The following is a 14,890-nucleotide window of genomic DNA, read 5'->3' as shown; positions in this document are numbered from 1 at the left end:
TTTTTTTAAATAAAAAATAACCCTTTTACTCATTGAATTTTAGATGGTATGTATGAGACGTAATGTCATAGCTTTATTTCATTAACACAGAAATAGGCTTTTTTATTTAGATTTCAAAAACCACTGTCTGAGTGTTGCGAAAAAAATGTGTTTTCTATTTTATTATACTGCAAGAAAAACATTTTTACAAGTTTTAATCTTTGCTGAAGCAAAACGATTTTAAAAGATCGAATAGAATTATCTCTACTCGCATTGCAGTAATTTATGTTTAACCAGCGATCCAGTTCCAGCAAGAATAACGCTGAGATGTTCTGATGGGCGAAAATTGAGAAAGAAGTGTAAAAATTATCATAAAAGCAGAATAAATACACAGAACCGACCAGAAGATTAATAAGGAGATTGCTTAAAATCAGATACCAGAAAACACATAAACATACATAGTAAAATATACTGTGGACGTGTAAGAATAGTGGGCCTTTAGCACATCAGAGAATATTATTTCATGCCCATCGGCAATGCATCCTGCTCATTTCAGAAGAAACTATTGCATTGCACAGGCAATCTATGCTTAACATTTCAAAGAAAGCTTTTGCATAGTGCATATCGGTTTGGACGACGTTGAGGTGCAGGCGTAGTGTGGTACTACCAGCTTATACATAAAGAATATATAGATCACTAAAGATCGATCGGACTACTGGAAAGTTGGAAGACGTTTGAACCCAAAGAGGTTCAGTCATTGGTAACCGCTAGTTCTCTACTTTGTATGTGTCTTTCCGAGGTGTTATGCGACTTGAGTTCCTCTTCATGGATGATGGCATTATATTTCATCCTAACAGTGATTCTCGCTGAGCTCTTCGAAAGTAGAGTTTCGCCGCATGGAGTGGCTCCGAAGGATCTAACTTCCGCTGAACATTGCGAGATGTTCTCGAGAGATGCCTGTTAGTTGTTCAGCAATGAGTCCTCAACAGCAATGGACGCTGCAAAAGGAATGGTTCAGGATGCCTCAAAACTCTTAGATGACTTTGTTCTGAGCTTGACAGATCGTGCAGCTCCTGGACTTTTTTATAGTTACTGAAAATTGTAATTTGGTTTCTGCTTGCTGTCTTCACATTGTGCATTTGATCCCATTTTTTTTTTTATAATTTAGTGTACTCTCACTTGTTTCGATAGCCCTGACCGGGTTGAAAATGGATAACATTATGAATGAACATTATGATTCTTGAAAGTCTTAGAGACTTTTGGAAGAGACGCTTGCAGCTAGTACTTTCTCTCGTCGAACTCAGTATTTTGGCATTAGCCATTTTTCTTGAGGTTAAATAGCGCAATTAGAAGTTTGAGTCAAATTTTACTTAGGCCAGATGTTTCCGTCTCCAGCTATGAAACCACTTTAATTTGTAAATTCAGTTTCTTTTTTTTATATCCTCACGTGGCGGATTATAATTTGTAAGCACAAGATATACCATTGTTAAGTTCAAGATCTAAACAAAAAGGTATATTTAAAAACATTCTTGTGATTTTATTGTACATTTACAAACGGATAATATTCTTGCCAGTCTAGTACACCCTCTTTACTTTCACGTTTTCGTTTTCTCTAATACAATAACAATGTATACAAAAATAATATATTTTGGGTATTTTGAAGCTAAAGCTATCACTATCAAATCTGTTATGAATATGTATATTGTAATTTGAGAGTTGATTACAATTCACTGTACTAAAAATTCACAGTTATAGATTTACAAAGAATCATGGATAAATGGTTTCAGTGGGCGTAAGTGAGCATTAGACGATAATGAAAAGTCAACAAATTCACCGACGAATGTGGTTCCAAAAATAAAATCACGAAAATATTCCTAAGAGAGCTTAAGTTTTGTATTTAATAGTACTGAGATAAGAAGAAAGAAAGAAAAAATATTTCTGGGTGTCTAATACTCCAACGTTTTGGCCGCAGACGGCATGGAACTTAATAAAAGTAAATGACATTTGGAACCGCTTCATAATGAGTTCATAACGAACACGAGTATATTTAGAATTAAAATTAAACTCATAGGAAAAGCAAAAATCAGTTTTTAAAAATATTTTGTTTGGGAATGAAAAAGCTTTAGTCTCTTACAAAGTTTCATATGCTAAAACATCCAGATGTAAAAGTACTTAAAGAGTTGGTGGAAAGTTTATTTTACCAGCTGCAAATGAGATTGTAGAATTGTAGAACTGTATATCGTCTATAAAAATATATCGTTAAATGATTCTGTTACTCGTCGAATTGGGGATATAATTGAAGATTCTATGAGCTTTCAGGAAAGATGCGTGTCAACTCGGCTTCAGTTCAGCTTGATGAGTCAACAGATAGCAAAAAGTGCTCATGCCTATGTCTGATTTAGTGGTGGTATGTAAACAAGATGTATAGGAACTATTTCCTTATGTAAAAGGACTTACAGAGTTGGTGGAAAGCTTATTTTATCAGCTGCAAATGAGATTGTAGAATTGTATACCGTCTATAAAAATATATCGTTAAGTGATTCTGCTACTCGTCGAATTGGGGATATAACTGAATATTCCATGAGCTTTTAGGAAAGATGGGTGTCAAATCGGTTTCAGTTCAGCTTGATGAGGTAACAGATAGCAAAAACTGCTCATGCGCATGTCCGATTTAGTGATGGTATGTAAGCAACAGATATAGTAACTTTTTACTTACCAATCAGAGAGCATTAAATACAGAGGTAAATGATTATTTCGCTTCGTTATTAATACGCATAATTTTATTTGCATTATCATACAATAGTTATAAGCATTATTATTAGGCATACGCCTTCATTATTATTAGGCTTAGCATTTTCGTTCTTCCATCAAACTAAACCAAGTTATGGAATATCAACAGAGACGAGACTCTCGGAACGCCACCTAACGCCACCTATTGCCTTAGAACATAGAGATTTTTGCCTCTTGTCCTAATCGTGATTTGAGATTCTTTTTTGAATAAATGTACTTTGTATCCTTTGAATTCTTTTTCTTTCTTAGTCAGTCTTGTTCACATTTTTCATAGAATAACATCTCAAGGATTTATCATGCGTTTTGTGCCGATTTCAAACATTACTGCATAAATTTATATAAAAAAATATATTCCATTCTTACCTTTTGTACATCAAAACAGCAATATCAATAAAGTGTTTATGTACAATGCGGAAAAAAAAAAAAAAAAAAAAAAAAAAAAAAAAAAAAAAGACAGCTCCATATTTCCCGTTCTACTGGGCTGATTGACGAGAAATTCACCTTGCGTTTTTCATGTCTCAAAAGCGTGACTTAGAATATGTATTAGATTTATATATAGCACTGTTTTAATATACGTTTTTTGGTACAAAGTCGGTTCTTTTCTGAACTAGCATGCCATCTTTTCCATATTTTGATTCTATGACTCCAATTATGCCAAACTGACAAATTTTGTAAAAATCGCACAAGCAGTTCTTAAAAATTAGCTCTCAAAAGTTTAGTTCCTCCATGTTAATTGAATGTGATATATATTTATTAATATCTTTTTTTTTAAAAAAATACTTACTTGATTCCTTCTTCCAGAATTTGAAATTTAGGCTTAATTAAAATATAGTTCGCACAATTTTTATTATTTATTTAAAAAATTTGTATATTTAAGTATTTTTTATAAATTTTTCGAAAAATATTCTAAATTATAACCTATAACATTTTTTAACATTTTTACCATCATCTTAAGGTTTCTAAGCATATCTGAAAAAAAAAATTAAAGTTTTTTTTTTTTTTTTTTTTTTTTTTTTTTTTAATTTCCTAAGATAGACGAATTTACATTTTGACGCGTTTTGAAATTTGACGTATTTAAAATAAGCGGTAATAATGGAAATTTGGTTTACGCACTTTGTCAAAATTATTTGGAAGAATGAACGAATGACCTTTTCTCCTCTTGTGCATGAAAGAAAAATAAGGAAAGTGAGTAGGTTACTATAAATTAAGAATTCCGCCGTGTGGCATCAACTGAAAAAAAAATCCGCCTAGATAAATTTTTTAAATTTCTTCACAAATTTCTCACCAAAATTTGCAAAATTTAATATCTAGGTATAGTTTGAGACGTAGAATCGATTTAAGGTAAAAATTAATATGTTATTTCAGAAAACGTCCAATTTTTGTGTCAAAATACTTATATTAGACTAACGCTATATATAAATCTAATACATATCCTAAGTCGCACTTTCGAGACATGAGAAACGCAATTTGAATTTCGTGAATAGACCCAGTAGAACGGGAAATACTTATCTACAATTCTGCAAATGATCTGGTATCAGTTATAGTATTAGAAAGTCCTCCGCGAAGGCATCCCTCCCCTTAGGCAGATAGCCCTAGTGTACTTTGCCGTATTCTCAATACACCAATACACCAATCAGTTATAATATTACCTTAACCTTTGTTAGCAATGTCATTGCAAATTAATTCATACACTGAATCTAACTCTTTGTTAAAGAATACCTGAAACCATAATTTAAGTGTATTTACAGTAATTTATAAAATAAAATCTAAAATATATAACTGTCAACCAAAATCTTTATAGTAAAAATAAACATTATAGCGTTAATTATTAAAGATATTATTGAGCTGGCTTAAGTTCCGTATTTTGAAACAACTTTCATTTATTTTCCTACTTGTTTAATGTATTAGGCAATGCTTTAAAAGCAAATATATGTTATGGTAAATTAAGCTGGTAAAGGCCCCAAAACTTACCTTTATTTAACATAAAATTCTGCAAATAAATGTAATTTCAAATATGGGGTTTAAATATTGATTACTTAACGGAGATATCAAATTCACTATAAAATGATACCGGCTTCCTGGAAGTTTCAAAATCACTTTCATTTTCTTAATACAGGAAACAAATATTTATTTATTGAAGCTACTCTAATGGATATACGAATGACTTAAAAATCTTTACAGTAAAAGCATTCACTGGAAAAATATCTTGAAAGGAGTGTTTCCGGAAATGGAACAGACATTTTTCCATTAAAATATGAAGCACTTTATATTTTTTCTATTTACTGTAATACACATTGCGATAAAATAAAAAAAAGATATCGAAGGAAATAGCAGGGAAAATGTTATAAATATCTGAACAAAGTTGTTCTCAAGCAGAATAAAAAATGTATACTTTTAAGTCAGAGCCAGTATTAGTTTTTAATTAATTTAATAGAGCATTCGTAAAAGATTTATACTGTTAATTTTCAAACCTTATATCCAGAATGCACAGTAATTTAATTGCGAATGAATAAAAAATTCTCGTAATATGAATGAAATAATGAAGAGTTTTAATAGTATATGTGAAATAAATGAAGAATTTTAATAGTATATGTGAAATAAATGAAGAATTTTAATAGTATATGTGAAATAAATAAAGAATTTTAATAGTATACGTGAAATAAATGAAGAATTTTAATAGTATATGTGAAATAAATGAAGAATTTTAATAGTATATGTGAAATAAATGAAGAATTTTCCTGAAATTTTATACTTTTTTTCAGAGTGCCGGTTTGGCAGCAGACTGTTAGTGTATTTAGATCCAAGAGCGAAACCTGTAGCCAATGCCTGCGTGGACAACGATCGCCCTCCACAGCGACCAGACGAGATAGAAGAATTTGACATTTTCTCACATACATGGTACAACGAATCTGGTGACAGTTTTAATGGACAGGAGAGAGATAGGCTGTTCATTGAGATGGTAGCACCTCCCCAGGCTGCTTCTTTCGTTATCCATTGGCTGGAAGTGACGAGGCCTTTCGTTCGAACTCAATCGGGACAGACACTCCGAAATGTAGATTGCTTATTCGAATGTCCTGAGATAGGAGCTTGCATTGATCCCGAACTGTGGTGCGATGGAACCCTCCACTGTCCATCAGGTTTCGACGAATCTCCAGAACACTGTAGATACTTCCCAGTAACGTATGTGTCTTGCATTGGCGCTGGACTGTTGGTGTGTCTTCTGATTTTCACATGGTTTACCATTAGACAACGTCGTAGTCGAAAATTGCTCAAAAAGAAAGAAATACGACAGTTACCGCAAGATGACTTTTGCCTCGAGAGTCCCCTTGGTTGAATCCATTTTCTATTTAAAGGAGTAATCGCCTGAAATATTCCATTAAATAATTTCACGTCCATCATTCTAACCGAAATCTTTTTTACCCCAACAGGTGAAGAACATTCCATTACTATATGGACCTTTGAATCATCCAAAGCATGCCAATTTTCAGGGTTCTTTCTCGTGTTATGTTTCAAGATGTGTTTAAAAAGGATATATAATTATTGCTACGCGCTGGGAACGGAAGGTCTGAATATGCATTTCGGACGTCAAGTATTTTAGTAAGCAAATTGAGTCTATAGATTCACATAAACGTGCAACTACTTGAAGGCATGCTTAATTTTGTTTGCTTCACAGTCAGACAACCTGATGGTTAAATGATATCATGCCCAGGGATATAAGAATATATGTACCTAGTTACCTGTAATATATGTGATTCTTTTCGACGGATATTTTGATAACTAACCTGAAAATTACTTTGTGACAAATTTATGCCAAAGACTACATTGTGTCTTAAAAGTGATGAATTCGTCGATAATGGTCTAATCACCTCTCATTACATACTTGAAAAATCATCTCTTGTATAATGATTTATGAATACTCCGAACATTCATAAAACATAGATTTTGATAGAATTGAGGCATAAGTATGAAACTTGAGATCAAAAATTGCCATACATGAGTATTAATTGCCGTAGTGAAATGGCTTACTTAACTGCGAGAAACACAGAATAAGTCCTTCTTGGCAGTGCAAAATGTTCATTAATATTGAACAATGTTGCTTTGGTGCTCAGACTTGCTCAATTAACGAATCCACGAAATGGTTGATTATTTTTACGAAATCTCATAAAGAACGTTTGAACTTCAGTAGAAGAAGTTTTTTAGAATCGTTTAAACAAATAATTGAATGATGTTTTTGATTTTCAAGGAACATCTTTGCTGATTTTATATACATTTTGCACTCCTTTTGCAGAACTGCCAGTTACATTTCAGAAAATGTGTTTTAAAATTCATTGATTGTATTGGAATACGTGTTTTGGCTAAAAATTGCATTTTTATACTTGTACACTCCGCACAAAAAATGGGACAGTATTATATCTCCCGTTCTACTGGGGCGATTGATGAAATTTAACTTGCGTTTTTCATGTCTTGAAAGCGAAACTTATGCCTTTTTTTTCTGAAATGGCATATTTATTTTTTTTCCATATTCCAATTCTAAGACTCAGATTATGACGAAATATTAAATTTTGTAAAATTTGGTGAGAAAAATACCGAGAAATTTAAAAATTTATCTTGGCACGCTTTCTCAGTTTGCGTGAAGAATTGGTAATACTATGAATATTTTATAGTAACTTATTTTCCCTTCTTTTTTTTCATTGTGCATGGAAAAATAAAGGTGCATTGTTTACTCTTTCGAATAACTTTCGAGCAATTTTAATAAAGTGCATAAACTACATTTGGCGTTATTATCGTTTATAACAAATATGCCAAATTTCTAAACGAGGCAATGTATAAATTCACGTATATCTTGGAAAATTTTTGATAAGTTCTATTTTTTTTTTTTTTTTTTTTTCATGTACGCCTCGAAATATATCTATTTTAACGTGATGGTAAAAATCTTGTAGGTTAAAATTCAAAATACTTTTTCGAAAAATTTATAAAATTATTAAACGATATAAATTTTAAATACAAATCAGAAAATAGCTGCAGGTTTTATTTAGATTGATCTTAAATTTCGAATCGTGTAAGAAAGTGTGTGTATTTAATTATGGCAAAGCACACGAGGGCTATCTGCCTAAGGGGAGGGATGCCTTTCGTGGAGGACTTTCTAAGGGAAACTGGCTCGTATACACGTTACACATGGGGAAAACCACGAAAACGCCCATGCAGCCAGCCCGTTCGCGGGATTCGAACCGCGGACCGAACTACCAGTGTTCAGCGACTTTACCGCTCGGCCGCTGGTGGGCCCGTGTAAGAAAGAATCGTGTAAATTTAATAAACAAAGATATATTCATAAACATATACCAAATTCAACATTGAGTAGCTAAAATTTTAAGAGCTAATTTTAAAAAAAAATCTAAATTGGAAATTTTACAAAACTTGGCATTTGGCCTAATATGACATATTGTCCCATTTTTTCCTTCGCAACGTGTACAGATGTTTAATAATTTTACTTATATTGTTTGCTATTTTCTAGTATTTATTGTTATCTGTTTAGTTTATCAAATGAAATGTTTTGTCTGATTTCTTGAATACAAATTGCTAAAAAATTGCGTGGTTACTTCATGTCGTAAACTATGTAATTTCTGCTTCAGCAGGAAAATACCACTAATTATTGCACTAAGCGAGTCAATCTTTTAATTGTTCTAATCAATTCTTTAGGCTGAAGATTTCACTTAAGAGCAAACATGATGGAGCTTCATTTTTTGAGTCTTCAGAAAATGCAGTCAAAACATTTAAAAATATGCTCCTTTTGCTGTTGTATTCCAGCGTAATGTTTCATGATGAATTTTAAAATTGTACATCTGATGATTCAAACTCATTGTAACATGTATTTGCAAACCCGTGTTCTGCGAAAAGGCATCGTATTTATATATTGAAATATGTAAACTATGTCTATAGCTATTCTTCTCAATTTTATATTTTCGTCATAATAATAACTAATGTATATAAAAGTTCATTTTTAAAATCAATTGAGGAATTATTTGATTTCAGGATACCAAAAATGTCAAAATGATTCATTAGGCATTCAGAGACTGAAGCGAAAGTTTTGATTTATGAACATAGTGTTGTTGCTGTGACTAATCTCGCTTATGTGACGTCATCATCAGAATAATCCCAGGAAATTTATCGTGGCAAAGAGTACAAGATCACGTCTGACGTTGGCAAAAGCCTTGGGCACGATATGGGTGACAATATGATATTTCCCAGTCTCACCCCGATTTTGTGAGGCAGCACCCCGGGGGATGTGTCAAAAGGTCAACTTCCCTTACCACTAAACCCACACGAGAGAATTTTCCCTTCTCCACACATTTAGAGTGTCCCCATTCCGCAAAGGCACTATAGATTTACAAACATCTGAGCTTTCTCCAGGATTCGAACCGGTACCCTTCCGTACGGTAGTCAGAGTCACTAACCACCGCTCCGTTTGGGCGGTATTTATGAATGATTAAGTTTAAGCAATGATTTCAGATAAGCATTACACTTACAACTGGAATTAATATTTTCAAAGAAATACCACAAAGCATTATTGAAATTCCAATACATACATATACAGTAATCACGCTTAACTTTTCAGTTAGAAGGATCTTACTAACTTTTTAGTTAGTAAGGATCACGCTTAACTTTCCAGTTAGTTATGCTTATTCAAGTTTATTCATTATTCATAATTTAACTTGTTAATGATGTTTAGATGGTCCCTTTGTATAGTTGTGCTAATAATAAAATTTAATTGATTAGTCTGCAATTATCAGAGAAATTAAGGTAATAAGTGTTCCACAAGTCTACTTTTATAAAACAAATTATAAAAATAATACAGTTAATTAAATTTATGACACGCACACCTGATAACATTAAGGTCAGGTAAGTTTGCTAAGGGTTAGTTTTCGTGTATTAAGTGATCATTTTCTGGAGTTACTTTATGATACCGCATAACTCGGTTAGCAATGTACAAGTCCGAAGATTAAGGAGATCCTAAATAATTCCCGTCTGGTGCACATAAAATCAAAATTTCGTACATATTATTATTGCCAAATTTTGAAAACATGCAATGAAAGAACATATTTTCAGAAAATGAAGCTATTTTTGATACTTTTTAGTTAAAATTACTCACCTCTTCACTCTTTTTGCTGTACCTCATTGACATTTTTCTTCGCAGCCAGGTGTCCAGGCAACTCATAATTACTTTCTGTATTCCTTTGCCATGCAATGATATTTGTATAGGTGTTTCACCATTATGACACTACCAATATTTCCAATATTTGCAATCCAAAATTTATTAGAAATTTAATAGTAAGTAAGATCAAATAGTAAGAAAAATATAAAAGTTGTTCTTAAAAAGCACGAATTAGTTAATTCATTTATGACAAAAAATACTGGTATCACTTGCATAGGAACTAGACTGGATAATTTAATTACGGAAAAGCACACTAGGGGCGCTTATCTAAGAGGACAGATGCCATTTTAGAAGACATTCTAATTGACTATTGGTTCATATTCACATCATGCATACGGCAAACCACAAAGAGCTCATGTAGACAGCTCCTTTGCCAGGATAAGAAATACGAGTCGAAACACCAATAGCCACTCGACCATTTGGTGGGCCATATCAGCAAAAGCTGAGAGATACCATTTTAGAAGACATTCTGATTAACTATTGGTTCATATTCAAATCAAGACACGGTGAAACATGAAAGGCAAAGGCCTGGCATGCCAGGATGAGAAATAAAATTTGAAACACCAATAGCCACTCGACCGTTTGGTGGGCCATATCAGCAAAAGGTGAGAGTTATCATGTTAAGATAACTATATTTTTGTTGCATACAAGAAAAGCTAAGAAATCCGTTATGCAACGATCCTGTTCAGCCAGCTGGAACCCAATGAGGAGCGAACTATCTTCCTGTTGTTTTAACATATTAATAACTGTTAGACGTTTTGCAAAAGTTGAGATATTTAAGAGGAAAATAAAAAGCTGGACAGCTATGGTGAATCATTTTGACATAATACCATTTTCATCACTCTGTATGTGTTTATTCTTAGCAATAGCCAAGGACATGTTCTTTTGCTTCATTTTACTTAAATTTGTTATATTCTTGCTTCATTAACATAATGTACTACTCACAAAGCTGAAAATGGTGCTACAAAATGCATGCAATATTTCTTATACATTTTCCGATCATTAGCTGGAAATGTTATAGCTTTTCATTGCATAGCAGCCCTGATATTTATATTAATTCAACGTTGTATATCATTTACCAAGAATTCAATAGAATATTACAGTCTGCAACTTAAAACAATAAACACATGTCGATGATAAATCGTTCTTTGCCTTCCCGTGATGTTTAAAATGAAATGTCATAATGTAAGTTCATGCAAAATATTGTGAACATTGTACATTTTAACGGGACTTTTAACGATATCTGCATGACAGTGGTGTAAAACCATGCTTTTTGTATGCATGAAAATGTTCATGACAGTTTGTTGCATGTCTACAAGTATAATCGTTATAAAAAGATTTTATAATTTTACTGGAATATTTGATTTAAAAAAGGATTTTTCAGACGAAAATACTTTATAATGTATTTACCGTAATACATAAATGTAAGCATGAAATTACTAAAGTTTTTTTCACATGGAAGCTTTGTAAATTATAGCCTAGTTTTTGCTAATTTTGTATTGGGTTACAATTAAAATTTTTAATAAATAACAGTGAATGGCAAAATTAGTTACTGCAGTTCAAAAGCTTATTTCTTTTATTTAAATACTGTTATCAAAGATATGTTACGTTTCTAAATAAACGGTCTGCTCGTAACATTTTTTAGATGGTTTTTCATTTTGATTACAGATACATTTTACCTAAACGTTTTATGTTTTAAGTGTTCTATTTGATAATACTTATTTTTACATTATTTCTGTAATTCTTGAGTTTCAAGACAATAAAGCTTTTATTAGCGGAAGAGGAATTTATTCCCATTATAATCGAGCAGCTTTCCAAAGTCTATGTAGGCTGTCGGTCGACGATTCGACAACCCGCGTTTTAAAACTCCAAAAGAAAAAAGATATGATGTAGTTCATTTCTTTTACCATTTCTTCTAGGAAATTAAAGTAGATTTTAATGTGTTACTGCTTTCTTTGTCTTCACGCAGTTCTAATGATTGGTCACATTTTGTATAAATAGAAGGTATTTTATATGTGTAAAAATCTGTTTTGTATAATATGGTAGTCGACCTTACCATTTTGTCCACCCTCTTTTAGTTTGACGTTATGTGAAAAACCAGCAATAAACATAAATCACTTAGAAAAACTTCCTTTATATTCTTTGGAACATGTTTTAAATTTCCTTTCTCCTCTTGATGATAATGGATGGATTTCTTTTTATTACAGTCATTTAAGTATATACAGGGTGATCAGCGAATAAGCCCTGATTTCGAAATTAAATATTTCTACAACAAAGATCGATAGAATTATGCGGTAAACTGTACGCTTATTGGCAAAACTGTAAAAATGGTGTACAAGAGTTTAGAAAATTTGGTTACAACAATCGTTAACAGATGGCGCTGTAATCGCAATGACCTATCAATAGCCTTTAAAAATGTGCTTTGAATTCGAAAGTGATCAGTACGACTGTTGGTTAGTGAAAAGAGGCTAGCGCAGAAAATGAAATAATGTATTCCATTGAACAACGTGTATTTTGGTTCTGGAATTTCACCGATTAGAACATACTCCTACGGGAACACGTCGCAGTTTTCAAAACCGATTCAATGTTTCAGTTGGACTCGATGCGAAAACCATTTGCATGCTCTTCGCGGAATTTGAACGGACTGGCAGCGTGACTGATGATCAAAAGGGAAATGTTGGGCCTAGGCAAACTGTAGTCACTCTTGGAAATGCAGCCAACGTTTCTGGAATTGTTCAGCAAAATCCTAGGAAAAGCATCCGACGGATGGCATCAGAAACAGGTTTGAAGTACAAGAGCATGGAAAAATATTAAAAAATAGCCTACATCTGTTTCCATACAAAAATCCAAAGTCAACATGGGCTGCGGTATGCGCCAGAGCCATTATCGGAATATTTTTCGTACGAGAAACATTCCAGTTTCGTACGTTTCGTTCAAGAAACGTTACGTTACAATTTTGGAACAATTTGTCAGCACTCAACTAGCGTTGGAGGATCGACCAGGTATTGACTGGTTCATGCAAGTTGGGGCTCGACCACATCGAACAGATAAAGTTTTCGCTTTCTTCATGAATACTTTGGAAATAGAGTAATTGCGTTAGATTATCCGCAATTTACTGACACAGGAGTAGCTTGGCCTCCGTATTCTCCCGATCTGAGTCCTTGTGACTTCTTTCTGTGGGGCGCATTGAAAGACATTGTCTATCGAAACAATTCCGCTACTCTAGATGAGCTTGAATCGTTGATTGGTGTCGCACGTGATTCCATTTCCGTTGAGACATTGCAAGACGTGATGTCAAATTTCATTGTTCTTTTACGCCGCCTCATTGTTTCGAACGGTGAACATTTTGAAAAAATTATATTTTGATTGCAAAGGCTGCTTCACTTTATTGTTTTTCTTACTCCTTTCAGAGAAAGAATTTTTAGCGCAGAACGCCATCTGTTAATGATTTCCGTAACTAAATTTTATAAACTTTTGTATACCAATTTTTACAGTTTTGCTAATGAACGTACAGTTTACCGGATAATTCTATCGATCTTTGTTGTAGAGATATTTAATTTTGAAATCAGGGCTTATTCGCTGATCACCCTGTACAAAATCCGTCTACTGTGATAAAATGTTTTCATTTTTGTCCGGATAAATGTTTCTCATAAAAAATTCTGCTTTCTATAATATGTCGTGGAGAAAGACGATGCACATTACGTTTTCTTCCTTTTTAAGATACAAATCAGAAATTAATCCCTTTGTTTATAGTTTTCACTGAGGAATTTAATGATTTTGAAACTATACTTTGTCTAAGCGGATTTTCTTTTAACATTAAAAATCATGCTTTTGCCACTTTCGACACTTTCCGTTTTTTCCTCGGATCCGTATTTGGAACAAATGTTTCCCCTTCATACTAAATTTTGTAGTTTTTAACCTTTGTTGTTGACATCATTCCGCATTGTAGATTTAGGTATGGAAAAACCACCGCTTTCACAGCGTTTTTTAATAACTAGATAAAAATAATTTTCACCGAAAAGAACACAGACATAGCCTTCCATCCATTGCTTCTTTAAAAGCGCCATTTTGCATGAAAACAAAAGTGTCAAGTAGCGGACGATAATTTATACTTTCAAAAAATATAGTTACAGTTAAAAAAATTCCAAAATCCCAAGCAGACGTTTTTATCTCAAATGGCGTTATCCCATAAAGTCTATTAATTTCGATTAAGCATTTTGCGTTGATTCACTATAAACTGCGAATCACTTTTGAAATTGTTGCCACCAAATATTAGAGCCCCGCATTACATTTAAATAAATTAAATAATTAAGATTCAGCATGAATGTAGGTATGTTTCTCACGCTGCGAAAAAACAACGGTAAATAGCGACATCACATTTTCAGTAAGTTGTCCTCTACTAGAATATGGGCATCTGAAAACCCAAACTTGGAATTTGGAATTTGTTTTATTATATATTTCACAATTTGTAAAACTTTAACGAATCGTTTACTCAGAAACTCATCAACTTCAAAGCGAGCAGTGGCAACACTGTACGAAAACAAAATATCTCCAGCGCGCGAGACTGTTTATCGGAAATTCTAAAGATATGTTCTTTTAAATATTCTGCGATATCGTTGTTGAATTTTGTGGCTTAAGTGCGAAGAACATGGAATTTAATAAATAAAGGTAACACACAAAACCTTAAAAAATGTCCCTTTGAGCGTAAAATAAAATATGAAAGCTTTCAGATTTTTTTATTTAATTCCATTTATTTATTTATTTATTTAAATATTTATTTTTTGCAGCAAAGCAAAATCGTCTAAAACGTATGCGAATAGCCTTTCTATTACTGGATAAATGAGAAATACAACAAAGACCCAGAAACGCAGGCAGATTATGTGTTCTGTACTTTTATTATTTCTTTTGTAT

General features: G+C 32.7%; 1 protein-coding gene across 1 annotated transcript in view; it reads left to right on the top strand.

Annotated features, from left to right (window-relative positions):
* LOC118204259 (uncharacterized) overlaps positions 1–12,276 on the top strand; it is a 428,384-nt gene extending 416,108 nt beyond the window's left edge. Inside the window, exon 11 of the mRNA XM_085824339.1 lies at positions 5,532–12,276. Within this exon, the coding sequence (XP_085680465.1) occupies positions 5,532–6,103 (572 nt within the window). The 3' untranslated portion in view covers positions 6,104–12,276. The remainder of the gene's footprint in view (positions 1–5,531) is intronic.
* Positions 12,277–14,890: the final 2,614 nt, after the last annotated feature.

This window comes from Stegodyphus dumicola, chromosome 9 (assembly GCF_044657685.1).
Source record: "Stegodyphus dumicola isolate Sdum_Otavi_A_Nest chromosome 9, ASM4465768v1".
Lineage (NCBI taxonomy): Eukaryota > Metazoa > Arthropoda > Arachnida > Araneae > Eresidae > Stegodyphus > Stegodyphus dumicola.
This window is presented reverse-complemented; position numbering and strand designations above follow the sequence as displayed.